This window comes from Rhincodon typus, chromosome 22 (assembly GCF_021869965.1).
Source record: "Rhincodon typus isolate 14 chromosome 22, sRhiTyp1.1, whole genome shotgun sequence".
Classification (NCBI taxonomy): domain Eukaryota; kingdom Metazoa; phylum Chordata; class Chondrichthyes; order Orectolobiformes; family Rhincodontidae; genus Rhincodon; species Rhincodon typus.
Window position 1 is genome coordinate 30,655,355 of NC_063353.1, and position 25,276 is coordinate 30,680,630.

At 39.0% G+C, this 25,276-nt stretch overlaps 1 protein-coding gene across 1 annotated transcript in view; it reads left to right on the forward strand.

Moving 5' to 3' along the window:
- Positions 1–25,276, forward strand: part of LOC109913411 (DENN/MADD domain containing 6B) — a 99,117-nt gene that overhangs the window by 58,285 nt on the left and 15,556 nt on the right. The window contains exons 8-16 of the mRNA XM_048609969.1: positions 1,240–1,319; positions 2,325–2,387; positions 6,945–7,058; positions 8,316–8,371; positions 8,805–8,927; positions 12,210–12,305; positions 14,687–14,781; positions 20,021–20,086; positions 24,792–24,856. Coding sequence (XP_048465926.1) covers positions 1,240–1,319; positions 2,325–2,387; positions 6,945–7,058; positions 8,316–8,371; positions 8,805–8,927; positions 12,210–12,305; positions 14,687–14,781; positions 20,021–20,086; positions 24,792–24,856 — 758 coding nt within the window. The remainder of the gene's footprint in view (positions 1–1,239; positions 1,320–2,324; positions 2,388–6,944; positions 7,059–8,315; positions 8,372–8,804; positions 8,928–12,209; positions 12,306–14,686; positions 14,782–20,020; positions 20,087–24,791; positions 24,857–25,276) is intronic.

Genomic DNA, 25,276 nt, shown 5'->3' on the forward strand with positions numbered 1-25,276 from the left:
CTGTTCCTCAGCATTTGGAGTCTCACAGCACAGAAATAGACTCCCTCGGTCCAACTCATTCATGCGACCAGGTTTCCCAAATTAACCTAGTCCCCATTTGCCTGCTAAGGAAAAACCGAAAGGACTATGGATGCTGCCACTGGACCCGAAACATTAACTCTGATTTCTCCTCACAGATGCTGCCAGACCTGCTGAGTTTTTCCAGCAACTTCTGTTTTTGTTTCCTATTTTGCCTGCATTTGGATCATATCTATCTAAACCTGTCCAAATGTCTTTTAAATATAAACTACACCTGCTACCACTTTCTCCGGCCATTCATTCCATACATGCACCACCTCTGTGTCAAAACGTTGCCCCACAGGTCATTTTTCAAGCTCTCCCCTCTCTTTTTAAACCTATTTCCTCTAGTTTTGAATTCCCCTACCCTAGGGAAAAGACCTTTGTTATTCATCTTATCTATGTCCCTCATGATTTTTTTTCTGGTATGTTATTTGTATCCTCCGTTGTGAACACAAAACCAATGTATTTTTAGATGCTCAAACATTTCTTTGTTCCTCATTATAAATTCCCCTCTTTCTGACTGTAAGGGGCCCACAGTCTGCTTTCACTAATCTTTTTCTCTTCGCATACCGATAGAAGCATTTACAGTTAGTTTGTATATTTCCTGGGAGCTTACTTTCTCAATCTATTTTCTCTTTCTTAATCAAAACCTTTGTCCTCCTTTTGTTGAATTCTAAACTGCTCCCAATTCTCAGATCTGTTTTTTCTGGCCAATTTGTATGCAAGCTCTTTGGATATAATCCTGGCCAATTTGTATGCCTGCTCCTTGGATATAATCCAATCTCTAATTTCTGTTGTAATCCATGGTTTGGCCAACTTTTTTTATTTACTTTTGCACCATAAAAGAATGAACAATTGTTGCAGTTCACCCGTGCACTCTTTGAATGTTTGACGTTGCCTTTGTATCGTCATCCCTTTAAATAGCATTCCCTAATATTTATATGATTGTAGTTTCCTCTATTTGGATTCAGGATTTTACTCTCGGAATCAACCATGTCACTCTCCATCTCGATGAAGAATTTGATCATTTAATCGTTGCTCATCCCCAAGGGGCCTTTTTCATTAAAGTGGGAACAATTCTGGAAAAAGTTTAATTGAGAAAAAGATATAGTTGAAGAAAACATTTGGACAAAATGTTGAATTCTGAATACAGTAAACTTTCTTGTTTTTTGTTTGCAGTTTGTAATGAGGTAGACCAATGGCCAGCTCCACTCCCTGGAAAAACACTCAGCCTGCCTATCATGGGAGTGGTTATTCAGGTAAGAATGGATAGAACTGTGGAACATGGGAATGTTGGCATAGTAACCCAAGTAGAAATGTCTTTAGGAATTTAACTAGTCTAAAATGCAGCATTTCTAACTGCCTTTGTTTCTCTTCTTTGGCATTTTTTTAACTTGGGTTTGAAGTCTTGCCCTCTGCAGTCTCTTAGATATTACAGACTAGCCACTAACTTGATGAAATTAAGTTTGTGATTCTGTGATTCCATAATGCATGGCATGTCAGAGATTTAAAGTTCTTGTGATTTGTCATATTCCAGCATGGTATTGAGGATTTCTATTCTCTTCTTCAGTTTTACTCTAAGATACTCAAACAGTATATTCAAATATAGTGTACTGGATACAAAAAGTTAAATGTTGGTTCGAAAAACAATACTTTCTCAGTCAGAATTTTATTCCTGCTCATTGACTACTCAACTCCAGTGGCAGTGATTACTTGTTCCCCTATGTATGCGCCCAGTTAAGTGCTCACCTAATCATCTCTTAATTAACATAATCATCACCTTTACCCTAGTTCCATTTGGCCGACAGCACTAGATAACCTAGCATTACCCTCATGTATTCCTTGGTTAAGTATGTAATGTAGACTTCTGTTTCAGGCAGAAGATACACTGGAAGTTAAATAAGTGGTGAATCTGTTATGTGACTATGTTTGACAATTGATCCTTTTTCTGTGTGCTTATTTTCCCATCATCTAAGCACCGTACAGAAATAAAAAGCAATAAGATGAAATATTGTAATGAATTAATTTGAGAGATTTTGAGAAACTTGAGGTCAGTGAACTTTGACCAAAGCAATATTGAACAATGAAATTTTCCTCATGGATGCAAACTGATGAACATGTTTGAAAGTTTCCAGTTATAAATTTAACAGAATTTTGTTGATCTTTGGTTGTACCTATATTCTGAATTCTGGAACTTTATTGTGTATTTACATCTGTTTCCCTTTTTCTGCCTTAAGTCTTGCATTTTTTCCATTCACTGGTAGGTGCGGATTCCATCTAAAAAGGATAAACTTGGAACGAGCCCTCTCAAACAATCTAACCAGGAGGTATGACAAAAGTGCACATTCTCATGAAGCCCACTGCTAGTTATTCTCAATGGTGGTGGGAGCTGTTTTTCCGAAGGTAAATCCTATTAAAATTGTTTAGCATGCAGTGGAAGTAGAAACTCAAGTTTAGCAAGCCGAGGAGCAGGAAAGGTGATGCTTCAGGTTTGGACCCTTTTGAAGAAGGGTCCAGATCCGAAACGTCTGCTTTCCTGCTGTGTTCATCCAGCTCTACACCTTGTTATCTCAGATTCTCCAGCATCGGCAGTTCCTACTCTCTCAAGTTTTTAGCAAGTATGTGCAAAATGAATATGATCCTAAATGGATTAATAAATAGAACAGCAACTAGCCTGTGACACAAATTTTATTTGAAGAAAATTTCATGTTGAACCACAGAGTGCTTTGGAACAAATGACCAAAGCTTGATTGAAGACCTAGTTTTTAAGGGATATCTTAAAGGAGGAAAGAAAGGTTGAGACATGGAGGTTTAGTGTGGGAATTCCAAAATTTAGGACCTAAACAACTGAAGTGGCGGCTGCCAATATTGGAATGAAGGTAACTGGGATTGTGTAACAGGCCACAGTTAGAGGATTATCGACTTTTTTTTGTTTTTGATTAATTCATGGGATGTGGGCGTCACTGGCTAGGCCAGCATTTATTGCCCATCCCTGATTAACCAGAGGGCAATTAAGAGTCAGCCACACTGGTGTGGGTCTGGAGTCACATGACTGCAGGAAGTTTAAGTTGGAGTATGGTTAGGCTGTGAAGTTGTTTGGAATAAAACCAATTTTAAAATCCAGGCATTGTCAGATTATAAACCAGTCCATTGAGCACAAGATTGAGTGAATGGCATTTGGTGCAAGTTAGAACATGGGTTGCAGCATTTTGGATCAGTTCAAGTTTCTGATATGGAAGGTGGAAGGTTACCCAATACAATATTGAGTTAGTTAAATCTGGAGATATCAAATACTTGGATGAGAATTTCAGCAGCAGGTAAGCTGAGGTAGGAGTGCAATGTTGTATATATGGAAAGAGAAAATCTTAACGATTGAAGGAATTTTAGATCATCTTTGAATCAAATAGCACTGAGGTTCTCTTGACAAGTGTGAACTTCTTGACACCTAGAAACAGCTACAGACAAAGCAGGATACAACAATGGTTGCTTTCATTAAAAAAAGCAAACTGTATGCTTTAGTTTTGTTTCTTGAACAGTTTTAAGTGAACATTGCATGCAAACTGCTATTTTTAAAATAATACATTTTATGGACTTTGAGATTATGAACAGCCCATGTCATCCTCAGACAGTTATCAGGGAGATGCATGGAGTCAATGGCTAGGAGTTTGTGGCAGGCACCAAAGGCAATATTTGTGGAAATGTCTGTTGATCCAATTCTGGATACCATCACCATGAAAAATAAGGACAGTGGTAACTTTGAGAGAGATGGTAGTGTGATAGATTTGAGTGTCATCAACGTGCATTGGACCTGATCTGTTTTCTGATGATGATCCTGGGGTGCAGCAATTAACAACAAATTATTAAAAATTAAGCTATTTCATTTAATGGAATTTAAAACAAAATGCTACAAGTACTCTGGTCTGCTGGCGCTTACAGATAAAGAAATTGTGATGAAAGATTTCAAATCTGAAAACATTAATTCTGTTTCTCTCTCCTCAGATGTTGCCTAACCTGAGTATTTAGTGAATTTTCTGACTCATTTCAGATTTTCAGCATCTGCAACATCTTGCTTTAAGATTATTTCATCACTATAGAGGCAAAAAGGTAGTTTGAGAAGAATTGAGAACCTTAAAAGATGCTAACAGGGCTGATGAATGTAACTACTAAATAGTTAGAGGAGAACAAATCAGCCATGACCTTATTAAAATGGCAGTGCAAGCTTGAGGGGTCAAATGATTTACTTCTATTCCTATCTTATGTGAAGTCAGAAGTCACATGACACCAGGCTATGATCCAACAAGTGTATTTGAAAACACAAGCTTTCTGGGCATAGCCCCTTTGTCAGGTGCACTGAGAGAGAAGCACACCGGCACAGAATTTATGGGCAGAGATATTTAGGAGCAGAGAGATCAAAAGATCATACAAGTGGTGTGAGTGAAGTGTTTGAATAATAAGGTCTCTGGTGATCAGAAATGTCAGATGGTGTACGTAAAGTGTCAACAGCTGAATAACAAGCAAAGGGATGACCTATAATCTGATTAAATGAGGCAGAAAGATAATTACAAAAAATTAAAAATAAGGTGGTGTTGGAGACAAACCAAATGACTAAAATAACATGATAGGCACCAGATTCGCCTGTTGAGGGTCTAACCGAAGTAATAAGTAATCCAAAACTAAGCAAAGTAATTGAAGTGATGGTGTCAAAAAAAATACTAAGGAAGATTTTATAGATACAGAACAGTGTAGTGGGGTCACATGTAGCACGACATGAACCCAAGATCACTGTTGAGGCCATCTTCATGGATGTGAAACTTGGCTATCAGTTCCTGCTTGGCGATTCTGCATTGTTGTATATCTCAAAGGCTGCCTTGGAGGTTGCTTACCTGCAGATTGAATATCCTCGACCGCTGAAGTGCTCCCTGACTGGGAGGGAACATTCCTGTCTGGCAATTGTTGCGTGGTATGCATTCATCCGTTGTTGTAGCGTCTGCATGGTCTCTCCAATATACTATGCCTTGGGACATCCTTGCCTGCAGTGTATGAGATAGACAATGTTGGCTGAGTCACTGCTGTGTACGTGGTGGATGGTGTTCCCACGTGTAATGGTAGTATCCAATGTTGAAAATCTGATATCTTGCAGAATTTGCCATGGCACGGTTGTGTGCTGTTGGGTTCGATGTTGTCCTGAAGGCTGGGTAGTTTGCTGCGAACGATAGTCTGTTTAAGGTTTGGCGGTTGTTTGAAGATGAGAAGCGGAATTGTAGGGATGATCTTGGCGAGATGCTCATTGTCATCGATGACATGTTGAAAGCTGCAAAGAACATGGTGTAGTCTCTTCACTCCGGGGAAGTATTGGACAAAGAAGGGAACTCTATTGATCGTATCCTGTGTTTGTCTTCTGAGGAGGTGATTGTAGTTTTTTGCTGTGGCACATTGCCAGTTTCAATCAATGAGTTGAGCATCGTATCCCGTTCTTATGAGGGCATCTTTCAAAATCTTCAGGTATTTGTCACTTTCCTCCTCATCTGAGCAGATCCTGTGTATGCGCAAGGTTTATCCGTAGGGGATGGCTTCTTTAGTATGTTTACGGTGGAAGCTAGTGAAGTGCAGCATCGTGAGGTTATCTGTGGGCCTTGCGTCAATACCGCGCTCTACCGCAAGCTCACTCAGAGTTGCTGAGCAGAAACTGATAGTCAAGTACTGTACCCATGAAGACGACCTCAACTGTGATCTTAGGTTCATGTCATGCAGCATGTGACCCACCACACGTTCTATATCTGTAAAATCTTCCTTACTGTCCTGTTGGACACCATCTCCTTCATAAATTGTTATGATCTCTCTACCTTAGTTTGTACAGTTTTGGATTGCTTATTACTTAGGTATAAAATTCGAATGCAGATGGTTTAACCAATCATGTTATTCCAGTCATGTCATTTGTCTGCAACACCACCTTATCTTTAATTTTTTGTAATTATCTCTCTGCCTCGTTTAATTGGATTATTTGTTATGCCTTTGCTTACTATTCAGCTTTACCCACACCATCTGACACTTGTGATCACCTGCAAAGACTTATTATTCAACACTCCACTCACACCATTTGTATGATCTTCTGATCTCTCTGACCTTGATCTCTCTGCCTATAAATTCCATTCCCGTGTGCTTTTCTCTCACTTCACCTGACAAAGGGGCTATGCTCCAAAAGCTTGAGTTCAAATAACCGTGTTGGACTATAACCTGGTGTCATGAGAAGTTTTACCAAAACAAACATAAGGAAATTTAGAAAATTGCCAGAGGAATATGGAGAAGGACAAAGACTCAGAACAAGTGCAACATAGCTGTAAAGGTCTGAATGATTTTTTTTTTTTTTTTTTTTTGAAAAGTGATGAGGTGCTTGGGATCTAGGAATTAATCTAGGTCATCAAGGGTGAGATGTGAGTGAGCAAGGCATCAGGCAATAAGTCAGCCAAGTGTTGAAAGACCAAGTTTTCAGAGCATGGAGGATAGGATACTACACAGGACAATGTTGGAATAGCCAAGTCGGCAAGAAGATTGCAATCACCAAGAATGAGAAGTTGCTTAATGCAGTGACTGAAAGATGATAACTGAAGAGAAATGTGTTGGAATGGAATTTGAGGGAGGACCAATGATAACCATAATAACTGTAACTCTTAAAATTCTTAGCATTTTTATGATGCTATGATAGGGCATTCTCCTCCTCTTGCCTGCAATGAGTCCGTCTCCATTTGTATGTTCTCATTGTCACAGACAAAAAGAGAATGGGGTGAATTTAATTATGTTTGATTTTGTCTTCTTACGCCCATGACAGTGAGGTATTGTTAGATTTATGCTGTTCCCTTTTTATTCCCATCCCTTTAATGAGGTAGCCTGAAGGTTGTTCCCCAACCCTGGATTTTGGATTCCAATTTTTGAAGGAAACCCCTGCAAAAACTTACGATGAAATCAAAGATGGGTTTATTAATGAAACATTCAAAATGCAGGTAAATTTCTTCGCTACTCCATCCACATACACTCACTCAGCAAATTTAAGGAAGTCAGAACCAGGGAGGAGATAGGTTGCAAGTTTTGGTAAATGCAGAGGTATTAAAAATCAGTTCACGTGAGTTAAAACTTCCTGGAAGTCATTGTCCAATAATTTTCTTGGTGGGCTGGCCCCAGTTGGTTTTTTTTCCCTCTTTGGAGGCAAAGTTTAGGCTTTTTTTACTCGCCACCAACTTGAAGACAGAATTGGAGTGTCTGAGGCAGGCTGCCACTTCAGTCGGAGTCCTGCTTTCCCTCTGGAAGTCAAACAACTGGCTTAGAATCCCAGAATTGTATGTTTTAAATAATTCATCCAAGTTCAGATTTCAGTTATGTGACACAGACGTTTTCAGGTGCTGAGGCCTTATCTTGGTGTGTTAATTGGAAGTTTGTTCAGCAACAGTGTAGCTTTATCTCTCCATTTCTATTGTGGAGTGACAAGGTAACTAAAAACATTGGTGTTCATTTTAGCATAATGAGTCTTGATGTTTGTCTTGTTTGCAGCTGGCTGGAAGCAGATGGCTTGTCTCCAAGTCCTTTGTGACACATTTAGCTGGGATGCCTATAAAATGCAAGGAGTTCAGAAGCTTTTGGAGATACAATTATATGATTAGCTTGGGCCATTTTGAGTGCACCGTGGTTGGTATTTTTAAAAGAAATGAAAATTTAAGCATGAAAATGCAGAAGAGAAGATGGTTTTCTTTGGGATTTCTCTTCATGCCCTCTGGCCACGATATGCAAGCATTTGTCTTCTTTTAAAAAATATGCTGTATCTACACTTGATGTAAACTTGCACAAATTGGCAGCACGAAATGTAATGTTTCTCTCAAAGCGCACCTAAATTATGATGGTTATTTATATTTTACTTTATGATTATTGGAACGATAGGTGAACTCATTGTTTATTCAGTGTCCATTGTTACGAAAATAAAACGGCTGTGGATGCTGGAGATTAGAAGAATTGATCAAGCTCGCTGGACTTGAAGCATTAACACTTTTTTTCTCTTGACAGATGCTGCCAGACTTGCTGGGTTTGTCCAATTTCTGTTTTTGATTGTTCCATTGATTCTATGCATAATTGTTAGATGGGCCTGTAACATTATGAATGATGGATGTTTTACTCAGATTGTATTGCAGATATTATGTGTATCTCTAATTTGTTTGATCCTCTTCTTTTTAAATTTTCAATTTTTTATAGCTTTGTTTCCTTTTCTACAGAATCTGTTGCCAGCTCCATTGGTCATTCCCACAGTACATGAGTTGGATCTCTTTGGGTGAGAGCAATTTCAATGCGGCAAATGGATTTTAATAATGTAACATGAGCCCAATGACTACTTTGTCATGCTGCAGTATTAACATTCAGATATCTTTGAAATTTTTATAGTGAAAATATGTGGCTGACCTTTTTGGAAAACCTATTTGGAACAGCCATTATGAGCTATAGCATAAATTTCACCTGCAGTTCTTTTATTTTCTCTTATTAAACTATAATATATCAGCTTGTTTTACCATTTAAGACATTGAGGTAGATGTTATGTATAGTGAAAGATACAATTGATATGTCTTCAAAAGAAGAGATTTGAAATATGAGGTGGATGGGGTGGGATTGAGGGTATCATATGTTTCTTGGACACCATAGTCTTTATTTGACTTTTTATTTCCAAATATAATTTTGATTTTCTTTTATTGATGAATTATTCTTGTCAGATGTTTCCAATCAATTTTGATACATATCCAAATGCTTTGGGAGCTGATGTTGCTTGGAGAACCAGTGATTATCATGGCAGCGTCCCCCAAAATATCTTCAGATCTTGTGCTGGCACTGACCAGGTGAGTAGGAAGCCCCATGCAGGAAGTATCTCCAGGCTTTAGGATACCTTGATTGTTGAAAAAGTACAGGTCTTGTGACCAAAATTATTTGACAGAATATAACATTTAGTAATTAATCACTTCAGACATAGCTTATTCAAGATTTAGGTATTTCCTACTTCAACCATCAGATGTAAGCTACTTGATTCTGCAGCCAACAAACTGCTATCTCATTGAAGCAATGCTTTCTCATATGTCATGTTATCTGCACCTGTCCCTTTCTTCATTTATAATCCCATTCCATCCTGTTTTTTTTCTGCTTTTGAACAAATGCTCCTGACTAATCCTCAACTCCCTTGAGCCTTATTAATTTAAATATCTTTCTCAACCTCCTACTTTTCAGTGAAAAGAGTGTTAGTCTGTGAGCTTATCCTAACCCGTTTTATCTCTGGACACTAAATCATGCATTCTGTTAAGACTGTTTGTACTTTATCCAGCTTGACTGTACTTTTTTTTTCTAACATGATGGTCCAAAAATACACTCGCTCCAGGTACAACCTGATCTACACTTTGTACAATGACAAGTTAATGTTATTTACATAAGATGACAAATAGCGCAGATCAATTTAACAGAGACTTATACAATCTCAAGTTTTTCAGGGATGTGTTTATTATGACTGGCAGAACTTTTACCTGATTTGTTCTTGTCACTATTTTCCTGTTACTCCAATATCATCATCCTCCTTTCGTATCCCTAAATGTCTGCATTAAACTCTATCAACAAAGTACCTTCCAAAACAATCCAACGCAATCTTGACTTTCCCTACAAATTGAGTGTCATTTGTAAATTTAGAAACGAAACTATGGCCATCCTTTTTTCAGCATTTCCATTTTAAAAAATTTGGGCAATCAATTTTAGTTCATAATCCAAGACCTGCCCTTTATAGGATTGCCTGGCTCTGATATTTAAAGTGAGAGGAGTGGGAGTGGGTGAGGTGGAAGAGAAATTGTAAGTTTAAGGTTGTCACCAATCTGAAATCATCTTTGAAAAAATGAAAGTTAAAAGAAATTTCTTTAGGCAGTTGCTTATTAGAGTCCAGAATATTTTGCCATGTGGATTAAATTAGACAGATACCATTGCATACAATAAAGGAAAACTAAATAAATACTTTTCGGGATGAAAATATAGACATATGGAGACAGGGCAACAAAATTTGTTTTGGATTATGGTGATGAAAAGCTAGCACAGAGGTGGTAAACTGAAAAGTGATCCTCTGGGTTGCAATGTTCTATGTCCAGTGCCGTTCGCTAAGAAATTTTGGAAGCAAGAATAAAGAAAAATAGATTAAGTGACAAAGGATTGAAGAATTTTGGCATGTCTATAGACAGTTTATTAGAATTGGCAGAACCAGAACATGGAAAAGATGTTGAATGATTTATTGTCAATTACACTTTACAGTGAAAAGTACAGTAAAATACAGTGAAAAACTTCAACTGTCGCCACACTCTGGTGCCATTTTGAACAGTTTAAATGCAGTGGCATAGATGGAGAATTGAATGATGGGCAGGAAACAGCCAATGGGAATAAGGGCTTCTTTTTTTCACGTTGGTGACCTGTTTCCAGTGGAGTTCCACAGGGATCTGTGCTGAGACTGCATCTGTTTACAATATAGATTAATGACTTGGAGGAACAAAGTGAATGTACTGGAACAAAATTTGCAGATGACATAAATAGGTGGAAAGGCAAGTTGCAACAGGGATACAAACAGCTTACAGAAAGATCATTAATAGGTTAAGTAAGTGGGAACACGTCGACAAAAGGAGTATAATATGGGAAAATTCAAATTTGGAAGGGAGAACAAAAGAACAGTATTAAATGGAGAAAAACTGCAGAAAACTGCAACGTAAAGGGACTTGGAGGTACTTTTGCATGAAATACAGAAATGAAGCACACAAGTGGAGAAGGTAATCGTGAAGGCTAATGGAATGTTGGCCCTTGTTTCAATGAAATTGATGTATAGGAGTAGGGAAGTCTTACTTTAATTGTACAAGTCAATTGGAATATTTAGTTTATATCCAAAGGCTTAGAATGCAGATGCAGGAAAGAAACACAGAAGTTAATAGAACCTTAATCAGACCTCATTTACACTATTGTGCACACTTTTGGCTCTCCAAATAATGGTGAAATAAAATCAACAGCTGTATAGATACATCAGCAAATTATCAAGGCTAAACCCTTGATAAGATGAACATATGAGGGAATAGACAAATTACCAATAATGACCGTGTTGTGATATTGAGGAACTCCTGATGTAGTGTATAATCCTGGAAATCTGGGTAAAAAGGGGGGCAAGATAGACCTAGGAAACTGTGGAATGATTAGTCTAAGTTCAAGGCAAATTGTGAAATTTTAATGCAGACGACAAAATTGATTATCAGAAATAATGTTGAGAATCACTTGTACCTTCATTAACCGGGTTAGAACATGTATTTTTCAAGAAGCTTTTGCCTGATCAATTTCCATAATAAACTAGAACCACAGACTGATGCAGCTTGGAAGGAGGCCTGTGAGCCTAATTAGTCTCGGTTCCCTGCCCTACAGATCTTCTTTTTCCCCTTCAAACATTTATCTAATTCAGCTGTCAAAGTTATTGTTATACCTGCCTTCACTATTTTTTTGGGGTTGTGTGTTCCAGATCATCATAGCTCACCTATGTAAGAAAAAAATAAAATATGCACATGTTATTTCTTATTCATTGCCAATTTTGTTAAATTTCTGTCCTCTGGTTAGTGACCTGCACCACTGGAACATTTTTCTCCTGATTTATTATTCATTATTTCTGTCTAAGGACAATCACCACAGTTTCTGCCACTAACAACAGCATTTGTCTTGAGTATTTGACCATCTCTAATTAGAATCAGTTTACTTGATTTTGTGTATGTTAATCAAACATTAGAAGGGATGCTCCAGAACCTAATTGCTTTGTTAAAAAACTAGTCAATATATTTTGATGCATATTATATGAAATTCTTGTTTACTCCAGAAACTAGCTAATAGAGTTTTGCTGAGTGGTCTGGGACAAGGTTATATTTTACTAAGTTTATATTTTTCCTTTTGGCTATTCGATTTGTAAGGAGAGTGGATTAAGCTAATTGGGGTTTAATGTTTTTGTGTTGACTACTTTCTGTTTAAAGTGCTTTGAGGTTTTTGTTTGGGCAAATTTGTCCACCCACTCCTCCAGAGAATTTGTACATCCGAACGTAGTATCCTAATTTCTTGCCAGTATTTGTGTTCTGTTGTAGCTGTATTGAACCCCTGAGATACTGCTGTGACTATCGACCTTACTTCACCATCCACGACGCTGAATTTAAAGAGTATACAACACGAACACAGGCGCCGTAAGTTTAAAACACCAAAAAACAATTGTTACTGAAGTGGTTGCTTAGAGTCCAGGAGCTTGCAGATTGAAATGAAACTTTCCCAACTTCTCTAACTTGTATAATGATGAAATTTTGCTGCCCCCCTCCTGAGCATAGTAAGAAGCCAATAACCATGCTTAGGAGCAAGGCCTCTTCCCTGTGTATCAGTTTTTCAAATTCATTCATGGTTAAGCTAGCATGTATCACCCATACCTAGTTGAAGTTAGTGAGCTGTCGTCTTGAACCACTGCAGTCCTTTGGCTTGCTTGGTAGAATTCGTGCTTCCGACTGAAGTTATGGGTTCAAGTCACAGGCCGTCTACACAACATTCTAGATTGACACTCCAGTACAATACTGAGGAAGTGCTATACTTTCAGAGGTGTCATAATTTGGATGACCTGCTAAATCAAGATCCTGTCTGCTCTCACAGGTTGTAAATAATATCATGGCACTATTTCCAAGAACTGTCAGAGGGTTATCCTCTGTCCAAGTCAGTACTTTTCATTCAATCCGTGTCAAAAGCAGAATATATAATTACATTAAAGCTTATGGGGATTTTGCTGTGTGCAGGTTGTCTGCTGTGTTTCCTACATTACAATAACGACTACACATCACAAGTACTTTGGCTGTAAAATGGTTTGGCACATATGGTTATGAAAGTGCAAGGTTTTTTTGGTGCAGATGACCTTTGTGGGAGCATGCAAAATCCCATCCTATTCCCAAACAGCTGAGCTCAGTTAGAGACTAAGAGATGGTTAGGAAGAGGATGGTAACACTCAAACTTTCAAGACTTTATTTTTTTGAAATCTTACAAGTATAGAACCAAGATGAAAGTAAAGCACAAACTTAAAACGGTATGGCAAAAGAAGAAAAAGTCTGCATTTCTGTTGTACATTTGACGACTTCAGTGTTGCAAAGTGGATTACAGATTATGTACTTTTAAAGCATAGATATCGTTACAATATAGAAAACAAAGGAGCACGTTTTTGCAGCAAGGTCCCACAAAATGTGAGATGAGTAATCAGATTTTCTGTTTTTAGTGATATTGGTTGAGGGACTTAAGTGAAGTAATCTGAGTTTTTTTGTGGAACTGGAGCCACATCCTGAGGGCATTTTCATCCCCTCTCCACTGCATTATTTACTCGGTGGCAGTAGTGATTTGTAGCAACGTTAGCCAGGTAGGCCTCAGAATATGAGTTCCCTGAATGGGGATGTTAACCTGGTCCAATCAGGGAAGCCCTAGTTGACAGATATCAACAGGAGTGTCAGAGGCTCTGTTCACTCTGAGCTGGCTTTGAGGAAGCCAGGCTCGTGTCACGTACTATGCACATGTATATAAAGGGTGACTTGGTGACAGGATACCGGCCTCTGTGGAGTTATTTCAGTGGCCTCCTTTTCCACCTCACCCCTTGCGGGTGTAGGATGTTGCACCTCCTCTGTGTATCTTCCAATCAGAACATCTGGTGCTTTAACTGAGAACCTTCTTTTTCTGTGCCTGAACCATCTTGATATTTGCCATTGTTTGTTCTGTACACCTTGAGTGGAAGTACGTGCATGGAGACTGCATGTTTTGCTTCACAAAAATTGCTCCTATTCAAATGTTCAGGTGTCCCTTGTGGTACTTCCAGGCACACTTCAAACATATTAATTATCAAATATCCCATCAGCTGTGGTTAAAACAGATTTTTCAACAGATGTGTCAAACTAATACGTACCCACTTATGCCTTTTGTCACTCTGCCCAAAATACCCCCCTAAAGCCTTCAGCTCTCATACTGAAGTTAAATATTACTAAATTTTAAAGGCAAGTCCCATGCACTGCTTTTAATTCTGGTCCTCCAAATGCAAGTTAAACTTTCAAGCTCTTAAATGAAAACAGAAAATGCTAGTTAATGCAGTTAGAAATTTTGATCTCTTGAGAGATAATTGGTGCTGTATGCAATGAGAGAAAGTTGAGAGCCAAATCCTTCTTGGGAGGAAGACAAGAAAAAGTGGAGGAAGAACTATCAATAAACCATCATCTCATACTTCGTAGTGACTGGATAGCAACAAATAGAAGTTTTGAAGTACGTTGTACAAATGCTAGCTTTTATTACTGCCTCCAGTCCATGCATGTGAGAGGAATAATAATCTAGAAAAAGGTTCTTTATATTCAAATGTACTAACTAGTACATTTGTTGACACATTAATAGAAAGCCAATCCTTTTTAAGTTTAAACTAGATGTTTAGAAAACTTTGTAACAATCTTTCATCTGCATATTCCCTAATGCTTCAATCCTGAAGCACCATATCTCAAATGGGTTATTTTAAGCACTCCTTGCACTTTATTCCAAGTTTGGTGTTATGATTTATTTTTACTAGGCCGAATGTTATCTTGGGTGTGACAAATCCTTTCTTCATCAAAACGTTCCAGCACTGGCCGCACATTATTCGTATTGGAGAAGTGAAAATGTCAGGTAAGGAGCGAATGTTGAGCATAACCAATTGTTAGGGAACACATCTCTCAAATATGTGCGCTTAATACTGTGTTCATGATAATAGGTTCAGCAAACCTTTTTCTAGTTTGAGGTAAATGAGTGATGAATCATTTTACATATTGTGACATGTCTGGTATGCTGATTAAGTATCCATTCTTTTTGTCTGATTTTGTTAGAACTTGGAAACTAGTAGGCTATTTAGCCCCTCAAGCTTATTACAACATTCAATTTGGCAGAAACTGTTGTGTATTCTAATTATTGCAGTTCTGCACATCATAGAGTTATGTGGAAACAAATAGCCAGATAAAGACAAAAAACTGTTATTTTCCAAATGTAATATTTGGCACTCAAGGGCAATAGGAGCACCTGAATCGTCCCTCAAGCTCGTTCTGACAGTCAGTATGTTAACTAGATTTACCAACCTTCTCCCCGGATTCCTTGATATCCTTTCTGAACAAACCGCCCCTTGTCTTAAAAATTCTGATTGTCTCCCAATATAACAGATTTTAAGGGAAGAGATTTCCAGATTTTCTTTACCTGTGAGTGAAAATTTGCTGCCCAATTTTATAACTGAAGAGCATAGCCCTAACTTTAAATTTATGCCATCTTGTTCGAGATGTTCCCACCAGAGAACATATTTATTTCTATCTAACCTATTAAATCCTGAGGTAATGTCAGGCTCTGCGATTGGTCCATCCCTAAGTCTTCTGAACTCCAGGAAATACACACAACATTTATACATCCAGTCTTTGTAACCTAACTGTTTAGGCACTGGTATTACTGTATTCAATCTGCATATGCTAAGGCTTAAATGTTCCTTCCTAAAGTATGTTGCCCAAAACTAAATGCAGTACTAACCCAGCCCAATTTAAGAAAGACATAGGACCAATATCAAATCATTGCCCCTTTAGAGAGAGAAGTAATGAGGATAAAAGCAACTGCTGTGGATACTGGAAATTGGAAACAGACATAAAATATGCTGGAGAACCTCAGTTGGTCTGGCAGCATCTGTGGAGAGGGAACAGTTAACGTTTTGAGTCTGGTATGACTCTTTTTTTCGGAACTGAAACAAAGAAACATAGAAACTAGATGCAGGAGTAGGCCATTTGGCTGTTCAAGTCTGCACCACCATTCAATATTATCATGGCCGATCGTGCAATCTCAGTATCCCATTCCTGCTTTCTCTCATTACCCCTTGATCCCTTTGGTTACAAGGGCCATGTCCAGCTCCCTTTTGAGGATATCTATTGAACTGGCCCCAACAGCTTCCTGTAGGAGAGAATTCCATAGGTTCACAACTTTGAGTAAAGAAATTCTTCCTCATCTCAGTCCTGAATGGCTTACCCGTATTTCTTGGACTGTGACTCCTAGTTCTGAACTTTCCCAACATTGGGAACATTCTTCCCACATCTAGCCTGTCTAGTCCCATCAGGATTTTGTGTTTCTGAGACCCCCCTTCCATTCTCCTAAATTCCAGTGAGTACAGCCCAGTCGATCCAGTCTTTCCTCTCTTTCCTCACATGTCAGTCCTGCCATCCCGGGAATCAGTCTGGTGAACCTTTGCTAGAGTCCCTCAATAGCAAGGATGTCCTTCCTCAGACTAGGAGACCAAAACTGCGCACAGTACTCAAGGTGTGGCCTCCCCAAGGTCCTGTATAACTGTAGCAAGGCATCCTTGGTCTGATACTGAAATTGTCTCACTATGAAGGCCAGCATGGGATTAGCTTTCCTCCTGCACCTGCATGCCAACCTTCAGTGACTGTTCCAATGTGACACTTGGGTCTTGTTGCACCTCACCTTTTCATAAACTGCCACCATTCAGATAATAATAATCTGCTTTTTTTTTTTTGGCAACCACAGTAGATAACCTCACATTTATCTACATTTATATTGTATTTGCCCACTCACCCATCCTGTCCATATGACCGTGCAGCCTCCTAACATCCTCCTCACAGCACACACTTCCATCCAGCTTGGTGTCATCTGCAAATTTGGAGATATTGTATTCAATTCCTTCATCCAAATTGTTCATGTATGTTGTGAACAGCTGGGGTCCCAGCACTGAACCCTGCGACACCTCACTTGTCACTGCCTGCCACTCTGAAAGGAACCTGTTTATTCCAACTCTCTGCTTCCTGTCTACCAACCAGTCCTCTATCCATGTCAATACATTATCTACGATACCATGAGTATTAATTTTCCTTACTAATCTCTTGTGTGCTATTTTGTCAAAAAGCCTTTTGAATGTCCAGATACACAACATCTACTGATTCATCCTTGTCCATCACTGGTCACATCCTCAAAAATAAAAATTCCAGAAGATTTGTCAAGCATCTTTTTCTTTTCAGTGAATCCATGCTGACTAGGACAGATTCTGTCACTGCTTTGCTTTCCAAATGCTCAGTTATTATATTCTTAGTAACTGACTCCAGCGTTTTCCCCACCATTGATGTCAGGCTAACTGGCCTATAATTCCCCATTATTCTCATTAGCAACCCTCCAGTCTATTGAAACTCTTCCAGAGTCTACAGAATGCTGGAAAATCACCAATGCTATTTCTAGGGCCACTTCCTTAAGTACTCTGGGATGCAGAGCATTAGGCCCTGGGGACTTATCAGGTTTTAATCCCTTCAATTTCCCCAATACCATTTCCAGATAAGGATTTCCTTTCAGTTCCTTTTTTGTGCTTGACCCTCTGCCCCCTAGCATTTCCTGAAGGTTATTTGTATACTCCTTAGCAAACACAGATCCAAAGTATTTGTTCAACTGGTCTGCCATCTTTGTCCATTATGAATACACCTGATTCTAACTGTAAGGAACCTACATTTGTCTTCATCAGTGTTTTTTTTTTTTTTCTTTTCATGTATAGAAGCTTTGGCACTCAGTTTTTATGTTTTCTGCAAGTTTATTTTCATGTTCTATTTTCCCCTTGCGAATTGAAACCTTTGTCCTCCTTTGCATTTTAAATTTTGTCCCAGTCCTCCGGTTTGCTGTTTTGGCCAATTTTTGTGCCCTCCTCTTTGGCTTTAATACTATCCCTGATTTCCCCTGTTAGCCATGGTTGAGCCACTTTTCCTACTTTACTCTTAGGCCAGACAGAGAAATACATTTGTCGAAGTTCATCCATTTATTTTTTTAAATGTCTACCATTGCCTATCCACTATCAACCCCTTGAGTATCTTTGGCCAGCGTATCCTAGCCAATGCATGCCTCATGCCATCAAAGTTAGCCTTTAAGTTCAGGACCCTACTTTCAGATTTAATTGTGTCACTCTCCATGTTAATGAAGAATTTTACTGTATTGTGGTCACTCTTCCCCAAAAGATCTCGCACCACGATGTTGCTAATTAATCTTCTCATTACACAATATTCAGCTTGCTCTCTAGTTGAATGGGTTGGAAAATGGTGGTTGTTATTCTTTTGACGGAAGCAGGGAAAAGAGCAAAGGGAACAAATTTTGTGGAGATCCAGTACAAAAGTCAAAAGGGTTGCTAATTGGCTTGAAAGAAAGGAGAGATGTAAAATGGGTATAAATTAAGGTGTGAAAAGGCTGAAAGCCAAGTTTTTTTTTAAAAAAAAAAAGTTCGGGGGCTGAAAAGAATGCAAGAAAAATGCAGGCCAGGTGTCATGAGACCAGGTATAAAGATGCGAAATTCGTTATTGAGTCCTTGAGGCTGGGAAGTGCCTAAGTGGAAAATGAGTGTTGTTCTTTGAATTTGTGTTCAACTTTGACACATTGTAGTAGGACCGAAATGTTAGCATGAAAGCAACGTGTTGTGTGTTTTTTTTTTTGTGCAGTGACAAGCAACTGGAAGGTCAGGGTCATTCCTACGGACAGAGTGGAGATGTTCCACAAAGGGGCTACTCTGTTTGGTCTCACTTGAGCAGTGAAAACAGTAAACTAATTTGAAAGAAGTACAAGTAAAAGACCGATTCACCTTGAAAACGTGTTCAGGGCTTTGGACATTGTGGAGGGAGGAGATGAGTGGGCAAGGGTGCACCTTTTGTGATTACATTGGAAGGTGCTATCGAGGAGTTGGGAAGTTGGGAGTGATGGAGGAGTGGATCATGTTGTCGCAGAGGGAACAGTCCCTGCAGAATGCTAACAGTGGAGGGGATAAGTAGACTTGTTTGGTGGTGGCATCCTGCTGGAGATGGCAGAAATGGTGGAGAATGGTTCTTTGAATGTGGAGGCTAGTGGGGTGGAAAGTAAGGACAGCCCTATTGTTCTGGGAAGGATTAGGATACAGGTGAATGCTGTGTAATGATGACAGTGTACTTAGGAAATGCAAGTCAGATGACATCAGGATCTATTTATGGAGATAAATCGTGACACACTTTTTTCACTGTTGCTAAGAATGTTTGATAGAGGTTTTTTAAAATTATGAACACTTTTACTGAGGTGATTAAGGAAATGTTATTTGTTTTGTCTATGATGAGTGATGCGGAATTATCAATTCAAGATTATCTCAGGAGAAAGCTAGGCTTGTAAAAGTTGTTCATTATAGAGAGTACAGAATTGTTTTCTGTCTGGAGTAAGTAAGACAGAATATTTGATTGACATTGAAGTGAAGAAGTGTGCAAGGCTTTAAATAAAGTGGGAGATAAGATCAGGTTTTGGACTGCTGTAATAATTAACACAAGAAAACACCTGTGGTTCCACAGAGACATACTCCATAAACTTACCAAACAGAATGAAGCTAATTTCCTATTTTTCAGCTATTTTTTTCAGCTAATTGGAGCTGTTCTCTGATAATCAAGGAAATATCCTCCGTAGAACCCAAACCTTTTTAATACATTTAAGAAGCAGAAGCAGAAGCAGCACCTTTGCAACTCACAACTGGCTCATTCTCCTGTTATTAGACAGCTAGCATTTAGTTATTGCTGTTTGAGCAAGTATTCCACAAGCAGGAAGCCTAATCAAATAAGGAGATAGACTTTACATCTGAAAATCAAATTCAGCCAGTCACCCTTGTATCACGTGGACTGAAGAATTCAGTTGCGCCATCATCTTGTTCCAGTTTGCGAGTATAGAACGTGTCTGCCTTCTGCCCCATGTCTTCTGCCTGTTCTGTGCATGCTTCAAGCTTGTGTAGTTTTGCAGTCTGTCACATATTCTCATTGATATACTATAATTTAATTTGAGCTCCATACTTAAGAGGTTATTGAATTCCCTTTGAAACATAACCTTTAACTTGGCAATCTTCCTTTTTTTTCAGGTGATTTACCGAAACAAATTAAAGTCAAGAAACTGATGAAGCTTAGGACACTAGACACAAAACCAGGTACTGGAAATCTCCTTTTAGACCATAAGAAATGGGGACATGAATAGACCATTCGGGCTGTCAACAGTTCTGCCATTTAATAAGAGCATGGCTGATCCGACACTCTTGACATCCACTTTCCTGTCATTTCCCTATAACCCTTGACTTGGCTTGATTCTTGATCAGTAGTCTTTATTATATGCACAAGGACTCTGCCCCCACAACTGTATGTGGCAAAGAGTTCCAAAATCGCTCAACTCTCTGATAGAAGAAATTCCTCCTTGTCTCAGTTTAAAATTGGTGCCTCCTAATTCTGAAGCTATGCCTTCTGGTCCAAAGTTCTCCCATGAGTGAAAATATCCTTTCTGCATTTACCCTGTCAAGCCTCTTAAGAATTCTATGTTTCAATTCTTTGGACTGGGATCATTCTCCAAGTCATTTTTCAGCTTGTTAGACTGTAGAAAAGGAGTTTCTGAAAGTTAAGATGGAGTATCACGAACAGACATTCACTGATCTTTCACTTTTGAAAAATGAGTTCAAATTCAGTCCAGACAACGAAGATTACCTCCTGATGAGAATTGGGTGGTGCAGTGAGGCAGACATGATCCAATGATATTCCACACCTCTCAGATCGGTCTGATTTCTCTTTAGCGGATTTTGTAATTGAACCAACAGAAATAAGAGGGTCGGAAATCATGATTCCTACAAGTTGTGAAAGACAGATTAGGCAATAGATTGTACCTCTAAAGCGCTGGAAGAGTTACCAATGAAAGTAACTCCTCTTACCCTGAGATAAATGAGCCAGATAAAAACCCCAACAACTGAAGTCTTGGATGACAATAATAAGAAATCAATTACTTTCATCATTGAATAAAGGAATGATACAGTGCAGAAGGCCATTTGGCCTAGCATGTCTGCATGTGCTTTAATGAAGTAACCCAATTAGTCCCACTGCCTTGTTCTTCCCCCACAGTCTTGTAAATCTTTCCCTCCATTTTTAATCCCATTTTCAGCTGCAATTGAAGTTGCTTCCATCACCATTTAAGGCAGCACAATTAAATCATTGTTTTTGACTTTTTTTTTCTCTTCCATACATCACCTAGTTTTCTTCTTTCCCTCAGTCACCCTAAACTGTACCCTTTGACTAACAACCCTTCGAGTGGAAATGGTTTCTCTGAAGGCCCTTCCTGATCTTTGGACACATCTATCAAATGTCCTGTTAACCCATGTTGTTTCAAAGAGAATAACAAGAGGATTTCTAGTCTCTCCGTGTGACTGAAGCCTTGCATCTCCAGGAAAATTCCACTAACCTTCCTTTGCAACCCCTCTCAGGCCATGAAATAATTCCTAAAGTGTAGTGCCCAGAACTGCATATAATGCTGCAACTGAGGTCTAGTTAGTGATTTCTCCACACATACTCTGTAGTGGTTACTCTTACTGATGCTGTCATGGATGTATGCACCTACAACAGGCAGATTGATGAGAATGAGGTCATGTATGTTTTTCCTGCTTGTTTCCCTCATCACTTGTTGCAGATCCAGTCTAGCAGCAATGCCTTTTAGGAGTCAACCACTTTATCAGTCGTGTTGACCCTAATCCACATGGTGGAAATCAAAATTCCCCACTCAGAGTACATTTCTATGCCCTTGACACGCTCGGTGCTGATTCATCAGCTACTGGACACTGTGGTGATCAGCAGGAGATATCCTTGCTCATGTTTGAATCGATACCATGAGACTTTATGGTGTCCAGAGTCAATTTTGAGGGCTCCCAGGGCAACTCCCTCCCAACTTATCTCACTGTGCTTGCCTGTCTTGCTGGTGGGGTGTCTGGGGCATTGTCTGTAAAGTATGATTTCATGAGCATTCTAGTCTGAGACCATTCTCCCAATTATTGCACAGGCTCCCAAGCGTACCCAAGAAAGCAGGATCAACAGGGCTGTTTTCTTTTCTGAGGCCTGAGCTGATGCCAGTTGGCCATCCAGTTTCATTTCTATTCAGAAACTTTGTAATGGTTGTTATTTGATACATTGCCAGGCGGTTTCAGAGAGCAATTAAAAGTCTTCCACATTGCCGTGGATCTGGAGTCACATGTCAACCAGACCAGGTAAGGATCATAGATTTCCTTCTCTAAAGGACATTAGCAAGCCATATGGGTTTTTCTGACAATCAACAATGACGTTTCATGATCACTATTAGACTCTTAATTCTAGGTTTTTATTAAATGTGGCTCATTTATGCTTGCCAGAAGCAACATACATTCATAGGCAAGGGCCTGCTCTCAGTAAACAGAAGGCTTAATTGCCAGTCTGGAACAAGTGAATTGGTATGGACTATGGCACCGCCGCCACCTCCTTCCCCACCCACCACCACCACCACCACACCTCTCCCAAAAAAAAAAGATCGTGTAACAATGAATTCTTCATATGGGCTATCAACGCCAGGACAGATGTTAATGGCATGGTCTAGTGGTAAGATTGCAAAACTATTAATGTAGAGACCCAGGTAATATTCTGGGGACCTGTGTTTGAATCCCACTACAGCAGATGGTGGTAGAATTCTAAATGAATAAAAATCTGGAAGTATGAGTCTAACGATGACCTTGAAACCACTGCCAATCGGAAACACCCATCAGATTCACTAATGTCCTTTAGGGAAGGAAACTGTCATATTTACCTGGTCTGGCCTAACATTAGACCCATAGTGATGTGGTTGACTCTTAACTGCCCATAGGGTGATTAATCTAGCCAGCGGCACCTGCAATCCCGTGAGTGAATTTTAAAAAAATTTATAATTTGGTTGGTCCATTGGGATTTTACAAGCTATCTCATCTATTACCAAGTGCCTTCTTTTACACAGCCCATTACTAAAAGGACATTCCGTTGCTGTTTTGGTTACCACAATGTTGGTGTTTTCTTATATCTCTAAGTTTATCATTGACACATTCTCCCTCATTGTCCATGACAAATGTATCCTCTAACCCTGGTTTGGTATCCATTCCGTCACATTTATCACTGACCTCTTCCGTAAGTTTAGTTTAGTTTAGTCATTGTCTATTGCTAACCATTCTTTTGATTAGTATATTTTAACCTGTGAGAAGATAAGGGGCAAACTGCTGCTGTAGTTTTGAGAGAGTCATCCATTTTCCTTTTAAAGTTTTTATCTGCTAGTCTCAGTAATACTTCCTGAATATTTTAATTTTAAGTCTTTTTAAAGGAATACAATAATATTCAGACTGTAAACAGTCTAAAAACAATTGCTTTCTTCCATGTTGTATCCCACTGGAGTAGTGTGCTGAGAATCAAGCCCCACTACTTCTGCTGCTGTCACAAAAATTAAAGACTTTGAAAAGTAAGCAGAATTCCCTGATTTGTCTTTCTATTAGACTTTGGTTGATAGTAAGCACAGGCCATGTTTCTATTTATTATAGATAAATAAATTCTTGCTATAGGTAAACAATTATGATCAGTTGACATACAACTCTCCTAGTTCGAATGCTAATCTTTTACAAACTGCCTCAACACACACACAGACAGACACTGTTTTTTCAAAAATGGGCCTCATGGACAGAGGGAATGACTTAGAAAGCAGTTCAATGGTTCCTGTCCACTGAGATGACCCTTTTTGGCTTGTTGGGACATGCTGCTACAGATATTACTTCTCTGACTACTTGCATTAGCATGCAAGAGGCATAGGGAAGCTGGTTCACATAAGGCATATGGCATGCATACCTTCATCGGCCGGGGCATTGAGTTTAAAAATTGGCAGGTAATGTTGCAGCTTTATAGAACCTTAGTTAGGTTGCATTTAGAATATTGTGTTCAAGTCTGGTTGCCACACTACCAGAAGGATGTGGTGGCTTTGGAGAGGGTACAGAAAAGATTTACCAGGATGGAGGGCATTAGCTATGAGGAGATGTGGACAAACTTGGTTGTTCTCACTAGAATGATGGAGGTTGAGGGGTGACCTGATAGAGGTCTACAAGATTATGAAGGGCATGGACAGAATGGACAGCCAGAAGCTTTTTCCCAAGATGGAAGAGTCAGTTACCAGAGGCCATATGTTTAAGGTGCAACGGGCAAGGTTTAAAGATGATGTACGAGGCAAGTTTTTTAGAGGGTGGTGGGTGCCTGGAACTTGCTGGGGGAGGTAATGGAAGCAGGTACAATAGTGACTTTTAAAGGCCGTCTTGACAAATACATGAATAGGATGGGAATAGAGGGATACAGTCCCCAGAAGGGTAGGGGGTTTTAGTTGTGACAGGCAGCATGTTGGTGCAGGTTTGGAGGGCTGAAGGGCCTGTTCCTGTGCTGCAATTTTCTTTGTTCATTCTTCGTTTTTTTTTTTGTTCTCTGATCTTACAGGTTTTTAAAAAAAAAAAAATACACAGCTTATAATAACTGCTGACGGGACACGAGATGTTTGTTTTTAATGCAGAGAAGGGGACAGCTCCTTCCCTTTTGAAGGAGCTTTTTCCAAACATTCACATGCCTGAACTGATCAGTTACCTAGGAGCCAATCTCTCAATTGTTGAGAGGCAGAACGCTTTCGTCATCACCAACTGGTCAGCATTTTACAGACCAATCAGCTACTTGCTGGCAAAATCTCCATTAGTATATAGCAGCCTGCTTGCTATAGCTCATCTGTAATTAGACTTTGCTTCTCTCTCAAAGAAAATGTGTAAAAGTAATTTAAAACAGATTTTCTCTTTTTTTGTTTTCCAAAAGGTATCTACACGTCTTACAAAACATTTTTGCACAAAGACAAGGCACTTATTAAACGACTTTTAAAGGTAAATCATAGTTGTTTTAGTGTGAGACCAAGTCAAGATCTTGGCATTTATCCTGGTTTGCTTTGGTAAGATACCAAGGTGACACTATTTTCTCCTTAACCTAGAAAGTGCTGAGGTCAATGATGTTCCTCTAACTATGATATAGAATCATAAGGTACAAGATAAAAGGAAGATACATGGACACTGTGGTGAAAGCCTGTTATTTTTGGGAACTTAGATTGTAAAGCAGAGGTAAATAGCGTTTTAATTTTCTGTGCTGTTCAAGCCGTTTAAAGAGATTGTCACAAAAACATTTGGCACTGTGAGCTAAAGACAGCCTTTACAAAAATAATTAATGTGAGGATAGAGTAATACTTCACTGGAGTTGTATGTCCGTAAGGGATATTGCTAGGAAAAAAAAGTTGATACTTTTTATGATAA